At 45.6% G+C, this 18944-nt stretch overlaps 1 protein-coding gene across 1 annotated transcript; it reads left to right on the forward strand.

Annotated features, from left to right (window-relative positions):
• Positions 1-3592: 3592 nt before the first annotated feature.
• Positions 3593-15862, forward strand: LOC144763734 (uncharacterized). Its single transcript, XM_078649650.1, has 2 exons — positions 3593-4873; positions 15320-15862. Exons 1-2 carry the CDS (start codon positions 3593-3595, stop codon positions 15860-15862), a joined length of 1824 nt encoding a protein of 607 aa, XP_078505776.1.
• The last annotated feature ends 3082 nt before the right edge of the window (positions 15863-18944 follow it).

Below are 18944 nucleotides of genomic sequence, written 5' to 3' on the forward strand. Positions count from 1 at the left end.
GATGTGGGTCTTTTAGAAATACCGCCATATGTTGTAACATTGAAACCCAATGTTCAAATGCCACGAATTCCCCAATATAGAATCTCTAGTGAAGGAGAAAAAGCTTTGCTAGCGATCGTTTACGAATTGATTGAAAAAGATGTGATTGAAGAAACACGAGGCAACGTTTGCAATAGTCCTGTTCTGCCTGTTTTAAAACGAACTGATCCCTCTCAGCCACCTGTGTACAGATTTGTGATTGATCTCAGAGAGGTGAATAAAATAGTGGTGCCACAATTTCCAGTTGTCCCCGACATTACTACATTATTGACTATGATTCCAGCTTCTGCCACTTGGTTTTCGGTGATTGACCTGAAGAATGCTTTCTTCAGCATCCCGATTGCTGAGGAGAGCAGGGATATTTTTTACTTCAGTTTAGGAGGTCGCAGCTTCTGCTTTAAACGCGCTCCTCAGGGCTACTGTGAAAGTCCATCAATATATAGTCAAGCTCTAAAAACACAGCTTGATACGATTGTTTTACCTGAAGGTGCTACTCTTGTACAGTACGTCAATGATTTGCTCATTGCTGCAGACACTGAGGAAATTTGTAAAGAGGCCACGATGTCATTGTTGCGCCATCTGTGTGATTTACATCACAAGGTGTCACTTTCCAAACTGCAATATTGCCGACAAGAAGTGACCTACCTAGGTCACCTCTTATCGAAGGAGGGAAGGAAACTGACCCCAGAGAGAATTCAGGCAATAGCGAAATTGAGTGTGCCAAAAACGCAGAGAGAAGTGCGTGCTTTCTTGGGCATTACATCGTACTGTAGACAGTGGATTCCAAATTTTTCGTTATTAGCCAAACCTTTGGTGGCAATTAACGTGTAAAGATACACCCAATCCTATTCCTTGGTCTGAAGAGTGTCAGAAAAGTTTTTTTGAATTACGCACAGCATTGTGTTCGGCTCCTGTGTTAGGTACCCCCAACTACAGTAAGCCCTTTACGTTAAATGCCCATGAAAAGGAAGGTTGTGCATTGTCAGTTCTGACTCAGTTATTTGGGGACAAACAGCGTCCATGTGCATATTTTTCGTTGACTTTGGATCCAGTGGCTAGAGCATTGCCAAGTTGTTTAAGAGCCACAGCAGCAGCAGCTGTTTCTATTCGACAGTCTGCTGGTTTAGTAATGAATAATACACTAGTCGTGATGATCCCGCATGCAGTAGACACGTTGTTAAATAGAACCAACACACAGCACTTAACTAGTGCTCGATTGTCAGGTTACGAATTAACATTGTTAGCGAGTCATGTGCACATAAAAAGGTGCAATACTTTAAACCTAGCCACATTGTTGCCAATTGTAGAGGAATCGGGTGTTTCAGAACAGCACAATTGTTTTTTTAGAACAGAGGAAGAGACGAAAGGGAGAGTAGATCTATCCGACACTCCTCTTGCTGAATGTGATGGTACGTTGTGGGTGGATGGTTCATGCTTCAAGCTCCCGAATGGTGACACGACTGCAGCATATGCTGTCACGACTTTGCATACAATTGTTGAAGCTGCACGTGTCCCACATAATTCAGCTCAGGCAGCAGAATTAATTGCACTTACAAGAGCATGCGTGTTGTCAAAAGGAATGAAAGTGACTGTCTATACCGACAGTCAGTATGCATTTTGTGTGGCTCACAGTTTTGGACTACTGTGGAGAGAACGTGGGTTCCTGACTTCGCATGGAGCTAAGATTCAGCATGGTCAGTTGGTGAATGAGCTTCTTGAATCACTGACCATGCCTCTGCAAGTGGCGATTGTGAAATGTAGTGCTCACAAGAAGGTGACTGATGATGTTGGTCGTGGAAATGCATTTGCTGACGAAATCGCGAAAGAGACTGCAAGGAATGTGATGAGCCGAATGTATGTTGCAGGTCCTGCAAGATGGACTGGTGATGTTGGAATGTGTGAAGACACGGTAGAGAGTGTGAAGTCCATCCAAGCTGAGGCCACTGAGAAAGAGTTGAGCACGTGGAGAGAAAGTACGGGTAGAATGGATGCAAATGGTTGTTGGATTGAATTATCAGAGCATCAGAGATGGTTGTTACCCGATGCATATGTGCTTGCAGTGGTTACAATGGCTCATGGAATGGCTCATATCAGTGTAAAAGGGATTTGCGAGTTGTTGGCTCCAGTATGGCAAAATTCAGGAATTCCCAAGTGTGCAGAGAATGTCGTCAAGAATTGCATGGTATCTCTGAAGCACAATCCTGGTAGGGGAACCCCAACTCCAGCTGGTCATTTTGCACCTTCTACGTATCCGTTCGAGGTTTTGCAGCTAGATTTCATTCACATGGAGAGGTGCAACAATTTAAAATACGTACTCGTTGTTGTTTGTGCCTTCTCAAGATGGGTAGAAGCCTATCCCCTGAAAGACAACACTGCCTTGTCCACAGCAAAAGCCCTTGTGAAAGAATACTTCCCCAGGTTTGGAATGCCTAGAATGGTCTGGTCTGATAATGGAAGTGAATTTGTGGGTCGTGTGATGAAGAAAGTGTGTGAAGGGCTAGGTATTCGGCAGAAGTTCCACGCTGCAAATCACCCCAATCAGCTGGATTAGTAGAATGCTACAACGGCACTTTAAAACTTAAACTGGCCAAAATCCAAGCGAGCACAGGTCTTAAATGGCCTGATGCTCTACCCCTAGCACTCCTGTCCACCAGAATGACTGTGCACTCACGAGTGAAACTTAGCCTTACGAAATAGTTTTTGGCCGCCCGGCCAACATATGGGGAGTGCCACGACCCACCAAGTTCAGCGAGCTTGAACACCCTGTTTTGCTTGATTATTTGTATGAATTGACGGCTAAACTGCATGTTTTGCATCAACAGGTTCACGACACCCTGCTTCAGGTCTCTGAGACTCCAGGTCACTCCATCGACCCTGGCTCCTGGGTCGTTGTTAAAAACTTTCAGAGAACTAAGAACGACCAGCCCAGGTGGACCGGACCGCACCTCGTCCTTCTTTCCACGAGATCGGCTGTTCGAGTGGAGGGGAAGGCCAACTGGATCCACGGGGTCCACTGCAAAAGAATCCCTTCATCTCCGCCATATGACCAGTGGGTCCAGAAGGGTGTTGCTGACCCAGAACCTCAAACCGTGCCACGTGTCATCCCTTTTAATGATGCACGTGTAAAAGGAACTAACTCTGAACGTGAAAGTGAAGACATTTTGCACGAGGCTGTGCCACCACCCAAGCGATTAAACACTACGGAGCCTGAACTCTTGTTCCAGGATCAAACAGTACCCGGAAGAGAACGTTACAATTTGAGACCGAGACCTATGGACAAATAAAAGATATTTCTTCTTCCCTTCCAAGTACTATTTTTTTAAGTGCAGCTCTCCCATCTGAAGAAAACTTGCTTATTTTTGTTTTTCGAACCGCCATCCGGGTTCCGCTGCTAGGGCCGCGATTGCTTAAAGTCTTTTGAGTGCAGCTGACGACGTTAGGTCGGCAGTTCTGGTTGGTCTAAGGGAGCTGCCCTGGACTGACAGAAGCATTCCTTTATTAGAATCAACCTCCCGTCGCGGGCAGCACTTTAGAGAGGATGGAGTTTTCCGAGATGGAGAGACCTGCCAAACCAACGAACTTTAAACGCAAATTATGTAAAGTGATTACAAAGAAAAGCTTTTTAATATTGTGCATTTGTATGTTATTCAGTATGATGATATTTTTAATAAGTTACGTTTTATTCACTTTTCGTGTAACATTTGCACCCACTGCATCACCCCTACCTCCTCCTACTGTTTCCTCTCATTCTTTCCACCCTCTTCCTGACCATGAATCCAATAGGAGATTGGAGTTCATTAATAACTCCTTTGTTCAGCTCTTGCACCAACACCAACTTGTAATGAACACAACTAACTGTTGGGTGTGCGGTCTTATGCCTCACACAACGGATAAAGGTATTCCTTATCTGGTCCTGCCTTTTAGCCACAATGTTTCTGTGTGGGCATACATAACAATGTTCATATACACACATGAAGTCTACCCCCTACGTTCTGTAACAGACAATCCTAAAAATAGTGCTCTGGTTAAGGGTATAGTAGACATGATTAAGGAAGGTATTTCTTATGAGACTATCCCGAGAGATGAGACACTGGTATACATAGGATGGAACTTAACTGGATATGGAGCTACTCTGAGTGAGAAACAGCAAGCTAAGAGATCTTCCCTGATTTGGATTGTGCCCCATCAGGGTCACCTGTGTCTGCAAGGTAATGGCACAAATCCCAGAGCTCAGTTAGGGAAGAGTATCTGCACTAAAATGTATGTTTTTGCAGCCCAGACTTCCCCTTCGTTTTTAGCAGCTAAGGGTATCTATTTCATCTGCCATGATAGAGCCTATACATGGTTGCCCCCTGACTTTTCGGGCTCATGTTTTGTTTCATTCCTGTTGCCTCCCACCTACACAGCAGCGGCAGATTACCACAAGACAAGGGTAGTTAGAGGTGTCTTGAGTGAAGAGGACACTGCAGGTCAAGAATTTGGGGACTTTGCAAAGGGTTTTCTGCCGTTCTGGGGATCCATGGCTAACAGCAGGAACATAAGGCAATTGACAAGGGTAGTTGAGTCCACCGTGATTGAAACTGCTGGTGCCCTTAGTAACTTGACTGCTGAGCTCCAGTCGGATCGACTTATGACCCTTCAGAACAGGGTCGCTTTAGATGTCATACTTGCAGACCGAGGTGGGGTATGTAGATTGATCCAATCGAGTTGCTGTGCTTTCATCCCAGATAACGCTCCAACAGTGTACCAGGCCATCTCCAAACTGCATAAGATTTCCGAATCCATTCATGTAGATAAAGGAGATTGGTCGTTGATGGGATGGTTCTGGGAACTGGTATCCATCCGCCTGGGGATGGAAAATTCTGATGGTCATTGGGATGGTCTTAGCCATTCTTTTCCTGTTCTGTCTGTGCGTACAGTGTGCTCATGCAATATGTGGCCTCTGTGTTACATCATGTGTAAGGAAGCCTGTATCAAGAGATGAACTAAGTACTAGAATGATGTTACAGCAACATCTCAATGACTTTAGGAATATAGATCTGGACTCAGATTAGCATGAGGATAGATTAATTGCCTATGTAAGGGCAAAAGGAGGGTTTGTGGTTCTGAAAATTCTGATCTCGTGTAATAATTCAGACTCGAGAATAAAACTTTATCGTAACATGACGAATTTAGTATCAAAAGACCGAGAATGACGAGTACACCATGTACAAGCATTTTCAGCATATTTGAGTGACGATTTCACCTCGAAATCATCATTTTCGTTCTGAACCCTTGGCTTCCATTTTATGTATGGAAGCCATTTTGTGAGTTGCCCTTTACATAGGCCTTAATCCAGCCAGATTCAATTCCAAAAGGACACGTACTCCCTAATCGACTTTCCTATGACCTGTGCAAGTTGGAACCATTGCCCCAGGCCAAACGTGTTAGGTCAGTTCCCCTCCCAGTGGCCGAACAAGATAGCATCAAGGCTCAACAAGCCATAAAACCATTTCAGCGCACCCACACCTGCCGTATCTTGCTCACATCTTTCCCTGCTCTTTTTGCTTCACTTGCTTTATGATGGGGAGGTGCCCGTTTTTATTGGGGGTCCACCGATATCTGATGAAAGGTTGGGCCTTGCCGGGTGATTTGTTGTAGGCAGCACGAAGTGAAATATGGACATGTCATCATGACTCTGCTTTTTCTTTGTATTGAAAATATGACAATGATCTACTGTAAAACCAAGAATGTTTTCCTGAAGCTTAAAATTCTATATAAGAAGAGAAGCCTGACTTTGTAAATTTGAGCAGTCTCCTGAGAATATACTTCCCGTGTGTTGTACTTCTAGGACACTTGTTACCTTGGTTGCAGCCAATAAAATCGATCCTTGACTTCACCTAGAAGACTCTAAGTTTCTGTGGTCTGAATCAGGAAGGACTCGAGGTCTCTGGGTGTACCCTGACACCGCTGAGTTGCCGGTTCTGTGCCGGTTCTTAAAAACCCAGTACCTCACAACCAGAGGGCAGGGAATGCAAGTGCATGAACAGCTGCTTTACACTTTTTCCTCTTGAGCTAACAGTTGTGTTAAAGCCTTACATGGTTTCACAGTCTGTTGCCAATGAGGATTGGTGCACAATAAACACTCTTGGGCAGATCTACAAGGAACTGCCCCAGCGTGGCACAGCAAGCCCTTTGGCTGTGCCACACTGCGGCATTTCTGAAGCACAGGGATACAACATATTTACAAGAATATGTCACATCTCTGTGCTTCTGCTGACCTGGCGCACAAACTGCAGCCATGCGCTGGTGCAGGCACCCTTGCATCATGGTGCAAGGATGCCTGCTTCGTGGTGAAATTGTTTTTGTACAGGAAGGGGCACCTTCCTGCACAAAAACAATCACTACAGGCATTATCCTCTTTCAATGCGTGCTGTAGAATGCAGAACGCATTGAAAGAGGAAAAAAAAAAGAAATTCAAACATTTCTCCTCCTTGCGCTTCGCTACGCCACCTATAGGGTGGTGTAGCATTCAGACGCATCTCCAGATTTACGATTTCTCTGGAGATGTGTCTTGTTCCATCGGTGTTGCGTGGAAACACCCACAGCAAGACCCATGAAATGCCCCTTCAACGCAAAGTGCTGCGTGTGAAGGGGCCGTATTTACTAGGCGAGGAAAAGTCACACAGGGTGGCTTTTCCTGTCCTTGTAAATATGGAGGAGGTACCTGTGCCACCAGTACGTCATGAAAAGTGACATACTGTTGGTGCAGGGGGCTTGTAAATCCCCCCCCGCTCTCTATAACTTACATCCCGAGACTACTCTGTAAGCCATACATAATGTACATAAACAGCAGCTATTGTCAATAGGACATGCAACACATATCTTATAATAGTCATTAATGTGGGCAAAGACTCAAAGGACTCCATTGTATGTGTGAGCTCTTCCCAGATAGTAGACATCTCAAAATATGTCTGCAGCAAGTGTCACAATGAGACATGTCCATGCATAGAGTGAGTGAGTATTGGCACTGTGTGCAAGATGAAAAGATACAGGTATATGTGAAATAGATGAGATTCCACATATGGATAAGAGTTGTCATCTTTTGAATTTTGGGTTGCTCATGCTACAAATAATCATGCTTCCCCCATGGTTTATATGTGCCATGCTGTGGAGCACACTGTAGCTTTTACAATTTGTCCTTACTAACATATGTTGCATGGGGGTGACAGGTAGTGATGATAACGTATAGGTCCACTCACTGTACATTTTAGAGACAATTAATGATCAAAATGCAACTAACTACATCCTGTTAATTACATTACGAACTTAATGTCAGAGCTGGAGACACAGATGTCCATTGTGCAGACCTAGTAAGTCTAGGAAAATTAAAATAATTGTGGGCATGATCTACTGTTTACCAACATTGTATAATGATAGGTAGCATGATGTTCATTAAATCTCCAAGTTGCATATGTGATGTACTCAGATAGAACTAAGTGTTTTATAGTAAGTATTTGTGTGGAGTTGTGTTTAATAAATCGTAACATTTTAACACATGTATGTACAGGGAGGGAAATATATATTGTATCTGTGTGTTTTGCTACTTATGTGCCTGTGTTGTTATGTCAGTCAATCATATGCTATCGTCAAGTGTGTCTGTTTAATGACCTGGATTTTCTCTGCTCATAAAGAGACTTTTTCATGGGCCCAACTTAAAAGTAGAAGATTGTTTGGATGTGTGTTTGCGATGTTCAAAGTGTCACACATACAATTAAAGTCTAATGGCATCTATTATTATATGTGACTGTCTTTTGGGTACTTCCAGGAAGCATGATTAATAATTGACGAGAAGTGAATGGTCTGCTTGAGATGCAAATGATGAACTTACACATCCTGTTTGTAATTTCCTGGGTGCCACTTCCTGTGTTATTGTAATTGGTTCCTGGCCTGATCACTGAACCTCCACCCTGTGTGCGAAGATTTCATTCTGAACTCAAGGCGAAGGTACTGCACTCAGGATGGAGGTTCTGCACTCAGGGGGGAGGTTCGGCACTTGGGGTGGAGACTTCACAATCAGGCTAGAGACCAATGAAAATACACAGAAGAAGGTAGCCATTTGGTGTTCATTTGGTACAATCCTCACTCAGAGCAACATCCTCCACCATCCTGCAGCTCTTGTACATCCATCCTGCTCCCAACATGGCTAAGGGACTTGATGGCAATTCACCTCCCTTCGGTGCATCTGAATTGAATGGCATTACTCATGCGGGTGTTTAATAAGTACCGTCAGTTTATTTGGGCCCAGGTAGCCAGTTGAGTAATGCAGTGCATGCACAAATCTGGTGTTGTATCGCTACATGCTGCAGTGTAGTGTGTGTGCACCCTGGTTGGGGTAAAATGTGCTGCAAGTGCTGGGAGGACCTGTGACATTGTGCGGTAATCAAGGTGCAGGACATCATGGACGTTTCCTCCCAGCCACATTCAAAACAGCCCCACATGGCCCAATGTACAGGAGGGTCATGAAGACAGCCTGGAGCTGGAGGACTTTGAGCAGCAAAGAGCTGATAAGAGCATGAACTTCATTATGTGTCTTGAAATAGGACGTGAGTGATGAGAGAGATCTACCATCATGAGTTGTGTGTCACCTTTCATTTTATCTGAGAAGCGGCATAAAAAATGATAAGTTCTATGCATCAATGGGGCTATTGGGATGCTGTTTTCTGAAGGAATCCTGGGACTTTTCAGAACACTGTAGAGTAGATTTTTGTTAAAGTTGCATTTTATAGATAAAATGCACTTGCATAAGCATGACTAGTGAACCAAGCAACTTTTAACTATTGTACGTTATGGTGAGTGAATGGATTTGACAATGACCATTGTTGGTTTTGTGTGTGCTGTTTGTCATAACTACTAACATTTGTTGTAAAATAAATTAAAGGCTGACATTGCGTCACTTGTGTCACTCCAAATAATACATACATATCCAATGTGAACTGCATGCACACATATTCTCAATAGTGGCATGTATGTCATTTCCAATTTTTAGGTAACTGTATTGAGAAAGCACATATGATATGCTGTGTACAGCACCAACAAAGCAGACTTGTAATTAAAAATGGGGCTCTTGCCATGTACAGCGCAGGCCTGGGCAGTGAACTGCGCTCTTTTTGCGGAGCTTGTGGAGTTTTCCACACTCAGTGCTCCACGGAGCATGCAGAGTTCTGAAAAACTCCACTCCACTAAGTGGAGCTTTTTCCTTGCTCGTGCTCGCCAACGTTAGGTTGGTGAGCGTGAGCGAAGAAAATCCAATGCTAGACCACCTCCCAGTGAGATTTCTCAACGCCGGCGGTTGCGACCGCGCGGGTTGAGAAACAATCCATTCACGTTGAGGAAGGTGTTGCTTCAGTAGAAAATCTGCTCAAATGGCTGAAAGAGGTAGCACTCTATTGCGCTGCACATGGTACCACATGTGTGGAGGATCTCAATACAGTCATAAAGAGGACAGTGAAGATGGCCATCGACCACTCATAGTGAATCTACATATAGCTTGGGGCAGAGGACGTTGATTTTCACATTGTCCATGGACTCTTATGTTTGGACAATGTTTATTTTTAATCCCTTGTACATAGACGATTCCCCTGATACCTCCTGATGTGTTTTTATTATGGTGCCCAATCCTCTCAAAGTTCCCTCCACCAATCTTCTAAAATATTTAATTTCCCTTTCTTCCTTTCCATTGGACAATATTTATTAAAAATTATGATGTTTTCCTTTTTCATCTAGGAATTTGAGCTAAATATTAAATATTATTATAAATCCTCTCTCTGTCTTGTGTTTCCCATTATATATATTGAATTCTATGTTTAAGTCTACATCTGTAGGTGTTTCGCTATGCTTTCAACATGATACCTTGTAAAACAGATGGTCCTATAAATCAATACGTTGTATTCACACACATTTATAGTCATGTTTATTTCCTTCAACCAGAGTAACCATTTGAACATAACCAAATATAAATAAACTCAGGATTGAAGTATTGATTGGTGCACATTCATTTACATATCTTTCAAGTTACTTTGCATATGGAGTGGTGAGGATCTCTGTAAATTAGTGTGCATTTTGGGTTGGTGTCGATGTGTGAGTGGGTGTGTGGCATCTGCCTGTGCAGGTGCATTAATCTGCTCAGGTGAGGAGGGTGAGACCAGTACAGTTGGTGGGGTGTCTGTGCAGGTGGAAAACTGATTGTACATGTGGAGGATGCTTGTAAAGGTGGGGTGCCTGTACAGGTGGGGGTGTCGGTAGAGGTGGAAGGTACTTGTACTGGTGGGAGAAATGCCTGCACAGGTGGTGGTGTGCCTGTACAAGAGGGGGTTACCTGTACAAGTAGGGGAAATGCCTGTGCAGGTACGGGTTGTCTGTACAGGTATGTGGTGCAGGTGGCTAGTTGGGGTGGGATGCAGGTTGGTGTGTTGGGTCTCTTCCATGTATTGACAATGAAGGAAGACTTTGAAACATTTTCAACATGCCCTCCATCATCTTAATGGCCAAGGTATGGTGTCTTGCGTTCTCTTCCCCCTACATTGTTATTTGGTCATGGTGCATCCTCAATATGCTGTAACTGTTCAAATTACTGTCCAAGATATAGGTCTGCCTGTCAATCATCCAAAGGATTTCCTGTAGTGAGTCTGAAATGTCAGAGTAGCCCCTATTGCTCGAATGTCCTGCCTCACATCAGACTGTTGTTGGAAAAAACATTATCCGTAAGCATCTGCCATGCCCCTCCACATGAGATGCCCTTTGATATGACTGTCAGGTTCACTAGCACGTGGAGAGGTGGGTGGCATGTAGGAGGCTGTGGGTAGGAGATTTGTGCCTATGGGCATACCTGCTTCTCACCAGGGGTGTTATGTCCTTCAGATGCTTTAGAGTAGGCCAGGGATGAACTGTCATGGAAGGAGTGTGTGGGAGATTCAATGCCTCAATCATGAACATGATGGCTGTAAGGAGGCAATGGCTGTATTGGGGAGGTGAACTCTGTGAGGCTGACTGCACCTCAGAAGGTTAATTGGAGGTACAATGCTGATCATACCTGATGTAACCTTCTGTCTTTTGGCCAGTGCGCCAACAATGCCCTTCCCCTCATTCAGGTCGTCCTCCAGATACAGCTCCTTCTTCCTCCTCATCTTAGTCTAGCTGAGAAGTTCTGGCTGCAGATATTGCTGCTTGGAGGAGGATCGGGTTCTTCCCTCAGATTGCCCACAACCCGCAATGGGTCAATGGTTCTGCATTATCAAGTGACTCATTGTCTACATCACCTGACTGAGAGGTCACAACATATTAAGTATTTGCCAAAGTATATTATGTGCTACAACACAACAGTTTTAACAATTGTTCTTTTCACCTATCTGAAGTTTCACATGTGATCCAGTTTATGTAAACCTACATGTGACAGCCCAGACTGTAGCATTGAGGTGCTCAATGAAAATGTGAAATGAAAAGTCACACTCACCAATTCCAGCCACAGATCTGTGTGGTATTGATATCTCCTATGATGTCAGCTTCTGAACCTGGCTCCTTGATTGCATGACAGAGACATGATCCCCGATGCAGCAGCTTCAGAAGAAAGAGACACTTTAATAAATGTTCAGCATGAATAATGAATGAACATGCAAAACAAACAGGAACATCACTGATTAAGTTGGGAATATATCACACATCAACATTAGATCCTTGCTATTTCGTTTTTTCCTTCAAGCTTTCCACATTTTATTTTTTGTGTGTCTAGATCAAAGCCAAGAGGGTCATCATCCTTGCTCCCGCTCTAGCTCTCATTTTTTCTTTTTGTTGTGTTGACTGTGATCTTGAGTGTATTGGAGTCTTTCTTACTCTGCCTGACCTCATGTTTCCTTGTATTTTTTGGTTACAATTCGGTAAGGGTTGTGGTTGTGTTTCTGTTATGTTATGGCGATGTGCCCTACCCACTTTCCAACCACTATGTGACCACTACGCAACCAATGGTTACCTTATGAAGAGCTACGTAGCAGCAATATGGACCTTGATGTGGACTTCAAGGTGCTCTTGGTGAGATTGTACCCATTATGGCTGTTCTTGTTCCGTTTTGATACTTGCAAAGTGCCTTGCCTTGCCAAGAGAAGCGTGTGGATGGTTAGACTGTAACAGGAGGTAAGCTGCCAGCAAGTCACAGAGATAAGGTTTTATAAGTTAGTATTGAAAGCCTTGAATGGAGTGAGCAAGGCAAGTGAGCAAACGTGACAAGCAAAGCAAGCAAGGCAAGCAGGACAGCAGGGCAAGCAGGGCAGGCAGGCGGATTGAAAGTTGAGCGATACTGTTAAGCAGCCTGCAAGCTGCACCCAGACCTAGCTGGGCCACCTCAGCGGGATAGCCGAGCTCTCACTTAGCAGCCTCCCTAGTGGAGAGTGCACTCACACTTTTCACCCGCTTACACTTTTCACCCGCTACCTCACGCTCACCTGTTGTGCTTTGTGATACTGGGCTTGCTGTTGTTGCCGTTGTTACTGGGCGCAAACAGTGCTCCAGACTCCAAACTCTGTTCCTTGAAGTCCTATGGATACAATGAGTCCAGTGGTACATCCGATCCGGTCTGAGTATGTGCCCAGTCTGCGTTCACAGCCCATTCTGCACCTCGCACCTTGGCAATGCAATTTCTTATTGCAAAGATTCTGCCATGAGTGCGAAGCCTCCGCCTCGACTGTGGCGGTCATCAGTCACAGGCAACCGGTGAAGGTGCTTGGTGGATAGGGTGATAGACGGACAAGTTCCAGTTTGTCCTGCAGGGATAGCTCTGGTCACCTCTATCTTTGTGAACATCTCCTTCACCCGTCTCCTCCCATCCTACCACTTCGTTTTGATTTCAATGATGATCCGGTTATCGTCCCCCAATGCACTAACTGCATTACCCATCTGCTGCCATTTGTCTGCCTTTTGTGTTGCATTGGTGAGGTATGGAATTATATGATGATACTTTTTGTAGTTCTCACGGATGCAAAGGATAGCAAATGGAAGATAAACACAAATACAAGGTGGCCCAACTAGAAATATTAGTCTTTGGTCAAAAAAGTCAAAAGAGATTATGAAGGCAGGATTGATGAAACTGCAATATATCAAGAGACGTTTTTTGAATTGTGAACAATTCCACAGAGCCAATAGCCTACGTAAGGGAGAAATCTTCAATTTAATGGTGTGAGCATTCCTCCAGGAAGTAGGAATTGATGGTGGGGCATTGAGGTGGCTAAAGTCTTCCTTAGAAGACAGGGATCAGGATGTGTGCACACCTCCATTCTCTTGAGGCATTATAAAACAAATGGATGGGGTTTGTGAGAGCTCTGTCCTTAGCCCAATGCTGTCTAATATCTATATAACTCAGTTGACTTCCCTGGTAGAGACATTTGATGCTAAAATAATTTGCTACATTGATGATATGTAGCTCTTCTTCTCCTTTAGTGATGGTGAAGTTATTTCAACAGATTCCATTAAATCATGTTTTGCTGTAGACTTCCAATTGATGCACTTGAACCATCTAACATGTAATGCTTCAGCCCAAAACTTTTCTTTAGACTGGCAAATGGAGCTTCCCCACCAGGTCCGCAAACTGAGGCAGTCAAAAATCTGGGAGTTAGGTTTGACATCCAGCTGTCATTTTAAAAGCAAATTTACACTCTGGTAGAAACATGTTTTGCCTTCTGTGTAATGCTAAAAAGCTTTTGCAGTTTTTCTCCCTTCCAGCTAGGAAAACTGCGATTTTAGCCGTTATTATGGCTAGGCAGGATTATGCAAAAGCACTTTATGAGTTTGCATCCTCCACAGTATCGAGTAAATAAACTACAGGTAATATGAAATGCTGCTGCTTGCCTAACGCTCAAGCTCTTGTTGGAGGCCCATATTTCCTCACACCTTTGTGCCTTGAATTGGCTCAATCAAATCTTGCTTACAAATCTGGTTTTGACTTTTAAAGTGCTACATATATCTGGCCCTAGATATATGTCAGCTAGGATACACTCACATTGCCCTTATATTCTTCCAACAGAGTATTGGCTCAAGTACCTAGGATCTGCTGCCCAAAAACTGGTGGTCGCTCTTTCTCCTATCTAGGCCTCTTGGCATGGAATAAACTCCCTTTGGATAACCATCAAAATTACTCTGAACAGCAGTTCAAAAAGAAGATAACGGGGGCATGGACAGCCATCATGGCAGCGAGGACGTGATTCCGACCGGCTCCGCTCAGAGCCCCATGAATCTAGTCCCCACGACATTCAGAAAGCATAGAAGAACATCTGGGGATTGCGGAATAATGCATGCAAGGACAGGCGGACACTAAATGTACCACCAAAGAGGCTGCAGGAGAACCACTTCGGGGTTGGGGCTTGGCGGCCTGCTCGAGGAGGAACGTAGCAAGATGACAGAAGCCGCTGCAAAGCATTGAGTGCCACGCTGGGACTGAGTCTCTTGATCAGAGCGATCCTTGGGCGTAGTGAGAGGGCAACTGTAAGCAGACCAGCCCCCACTGGAATGGATTGCTGGTGCCCAGGGCGGTGAGTCAGTGAGAACTGAGCCCCAGCAGAAGCAGCGACCATCCCCTTTGCTCTATGGGGCCGTGGGAGAGGAGTACATAATGCCCGGCTCTCAGTCTAGGTGGGAGTGTACCTGTAGGCTATAACGGGGGGAGCGATCATGGAATTTGCCCCCTGGGTGGGATCCTGAGACCTGGCGGGGCCCCAGGACGCTGCCGACCCACGTCTTTGCCTGACCCTAACATGGCACCCGCATGACCTCCCGCACCGTGTAAGACTCCCTCCTGGGGTTGCTACTGCAGAGACTTGATCCTGGCCGGGAAGTAGAGGGCCCTCTCTTGAGGAGAGCATCTATCAGGCACCACAGCACCCATAAATGACTGGGCCTCCCGCTGCCTCACAGGGCTGTTGAGGGGAGAAGCCCCATTGGTAAGTAAGCTACAGGTAGGACTGCACCAGCGAATACCGCAGAGGGGTACCCCCTGGAGCTTGACCCCTGACTGTGCCCCCGGGCCCAGCGGAACGTTGTGGCTTTGGCAAGGCCCCAAAAGAAACTGACTCTAACCCCCAGGCTGGGGATTGACTTTTCTGCAGCAGTGCGGCCTTAACGAGCGGAGGTGTGTCCTTTGATGGGAGGGACACCTCCCAGGTGGTGCAGCACCCTAACTCGAACCACATAACCCTTGAGGCTCTGTGCTGAAGGATCCTGAGCTGAAGGTGAACACCTCAACGTACCCTGGACTACATAGCCTAAGCCTTACTTGCAAACAGAGAGGGGGCGGTACCACGCTGTCCGAGACCTGTGTCTCTATGCCACTGAAAAAGACACCAGTAGAGTCACTAGCTACTTTACCTCAACCAGGCCTGAAGAGAAAGAGGGGAGAGCTCCCACAACAGAGGGGATGACACTCACTCGGGAGAACCTGCTGGCTACCCTGAGGAAATTCAAGAGTGAGGTCAGGGAGGACATCAAATCTGATATTGGCGAGTCGTTCAGAGCCGAGATGGGTATGAAGCTTGTGGCGCTCCAAGCCGACGTGGACTCGGTTGGTATGCGCACCCTGGACCTGGAGAAGAAATTCCAGGAGCTGGAAGGTCAAGTGAAACCCCTGGAGGAGGGAACTGCTGAGCTGGCCGCCCAATTGAGCACCACCCTGCTCACACGTGAGGATTTAGAGAACCGCTCCCGTAGAGATAACATAAGAGTGAGGGGCCTGGAAGAGGGAAGGGAGGGACCTGACCTGGAGAGCATGGTGGGCCTCTTCTCCGGTGACCTGGGAGATAACGGTTGAGAGGTACCGCTGAAGCGAGGGCACAGGGTGGGCCAACAGCTACAAGGAGAACATAGGCACCAGAAAGACATACTGGCCAAATTCAGGTCTTTCAAAATCAAGGAACTGGTCCTTCAGAATGCCAGGAGCAGTGACAGTCACTTTCCAGGGTGCAATGTGTTCCCTCTTCCAGCATGTGTCCCAAGCCACCCTGGCCCGCAGACAACAGTTCTGACAGATCACAACAGCCTTGAGGGAGTGCTAGATCAAGCTCAGATGGACTTACCCCCTGGGCAACTATGGCAACAAACAGCACGACTTCACGGAAGTGGAGGGAGAGGCAGCTCTGATATGCCTTGAGAAATCCCCACTTCAGCAGCCAACGACCTTGGGAAGTGGTCATACTGCCCAGAGGACTGAACAGCGCTCACCAGGCCCTTGCATATGCCCAAAAGCAATGGCAAGACGAAAAGACACTGATATGTTGTGGAACTCATACCTATGTCCCAAAGATGGGCCTTGAGGCCCCCACGACACACTGAATAAATAATACTATTGCCCTGAGCGGGGTTGTCAGGTTGGGGGTTCCTTCTGGCACTGAGTTCCCGGGTTGTGGGGCGAGGGAGGGGAGGGGGGAGAAGAAGGGAAAGAAAACAGAAGAGGGAGGTTCCTCTGTTCTGCCGGACAAGTGACATACTTAAGATGTTAGTCCTTCTCACTCATCTATATCTGCAACTCATTCCAGGGTCAGAGTCAATTTACAATAGGAATTAGTGTTCAAACGGGTGTGCAAGTGGGGCTCTAGGAGTAGATGTAGACCCGCCACTGGAGTCACCAAGAGTGGATCTACTTTATAGCCTTGGAGGCTTCTTAGTTAATAGTTCTGGTCTGTGTTTCTCTGTGTGGTGCCTAGGATGTGATATATATATGTGGGATTGGCTGGTGGGGATCAGGGACGGGGGGCTGGTGGTTGGCCCGAGCCATCGGTTTGGGTGAACTTATGAAGAGGTTGTTCGCCACTCTGTCAATGGCAGTTAACTGTATGTCATGGAATATCCGGGGCCTCAACTCCCCTATTAAGAGGCAGTGTCTGAGGAAATTCCTAGGGGATCACTGCATCCGCATTGTACCTCTACAAGAAACACATCTCAAGCGAGACAATCTCCGCTTGAAACATAAAACATACCCCCACATGTTTTGTTCTTCAGTTGCTACTAAACAGAATGAGGTAACCCTTCTTTTTCATTCCTCAATCCACTTTTAAGCACATTACTCTAAAATTGTTAAGGTGGGTAGGTTTCTGATGGTCAAGGTGGTACTGATGGGATGGCCCTGCGCTACAGCCACAGTCTACGCTCCTAATGCTGGGCAATCGGAATTTCTTCTTTCCTTCTTAGATACCATAGCGGGATTCGCTACAAGTGACATTATCCTGTTGGGAAACTTTAATCTCATATGGGACCCTTTAATGGACACAACTCACTCACAGAGATCTGGGGGGTCTTTAGCAGGGCTCTCAAATCCTCTCTATAATGCATGTGAATGGTGGACATATGGTAGTTCCCCAACCCCTCCACACAAGATTACTCCTTTTTCTCTCACTCCCACAGATCCTACTCCAGGAGGCAGTCTTGGGTGTTTATTTCCACCCAATATGTCTCTCGGACCAATCATCGCTGGAAGCTTCTCTAACCTGGCTGGCACCCGCTCTAAACTTGCAAGGTGGTACTTTCCTTATATCCTTTGCAGGGATCGACTCCTCAGGGACGAGCTGTGGAAGGCAATTACAGACTTCTTTGCCACCAATAACCCAGCCGATACCTCTCACCTGAAAAATTAGGATGACTTCAAGGCGGTTTTATGGGGAAAATGCATAGCCCTGGCTACCAAATTGAAAAAGCAGCAGACTGGGGATAGGCTGTCACTGAAGGTAGGCAGTGGAGAGGGCGCACAAAGATGCTCTGTCTGTTTATACTCTATGTAGGGCCATGGCACTAAAGGGAACACCTAAGGAAATATACACAAATAGGGCCAAAAAAAACATATTGCACCTCCAAGCCCGGGGTTATGCAGGGAATTATAAAATAGCCCCCCTGTTGGTGACATAAGGCGACCGCCTCAATCAATAGGGGGCCGACACAGCGAAATGCATGTGCAGGAGTAAGTCATAGGTATGCTACTGCGTACCTCCAACAAGAGTTAAATACTGGAAGGTTCCAGAGTGTGTGGCGAAGATAACCCCCAGCCCTGAAGAAGTTGCCGACCAAGAGTGACAGGCAACAAAACATGTTGGCTTCTTATATATTAAACCGAAGCACAACTGTGGAGTGTAGGTTTTAATAGGTGCAGGTACCCAGCACAGAATAAAGTTTCAGAAAGCTAGGGATACCTGACCCATTTTTAATAAGTTGAGCGTCGGATAGCGGTTCTCACTTCTTGGGGGGTTGTAGTGCACACAACATGTAGTATAGGGATCACCACTTTTTGAGTTGTTTATTATTTTCCTTTCTACATCATTCTTTGCAACTTTGTTTCTTTGGGTTGGAAGGAGCCGATGATGATAAGAGGAACATACTGACGAGTACCAGTCAGAAGTTCCCTGGTGGTTGCTCCCATGAGGTTCCTTCCTTCCCCTCACACATTTTTCCCCTTCTTTCTACATATCCAGTAGAGTACTTGCTCGACATATAAGCAATCGCACATAGACATGTAGAGCTGGTGTATAGAAGATATGAATGAGGCACACATTGTTGATAGATTCTTTGATTGCTAATAGACTACGTTTGTGTCTGTAGTAGTGGCTATCACAGCTGATGATCAAATTGTTGCCTATTGCTGTGGACCAGGTGTAGTTTGTTTCATTAAAGTTAATCTCTCCAAATCACTCCTACTCAACTTGACCATGCCACACACCCTAATGACAGAGATTGAGGAAACCTCACCATTTCACTGTGCTTTAGGGGAAATCACATACCTGGGTATTTAATCACCCAAGGTTGACGGATCTCTTTAAGGCTAATTTCACCCCGTTGCTGTGACAACTCAAAATGAATTTTAAGAAATAGAGCTCCGCATACATAACTTGGATCAGTGGCATGAACGC

This window comes from Lissotriton helveticus, chromosome 1_1 (assembly GCF_964261635.1).
Source record: "Lissotriton helveticus chromosome 1_1, aLisHel1.1, whole genome shotgun sequence".
In the NCBI taxonomy this organism is placed as follows: Eukaryota; Metazoa; Chordata; class Amphibia; order Caudata; family Salamandridae; genus Lissotriton; species Lissotriton helveticus.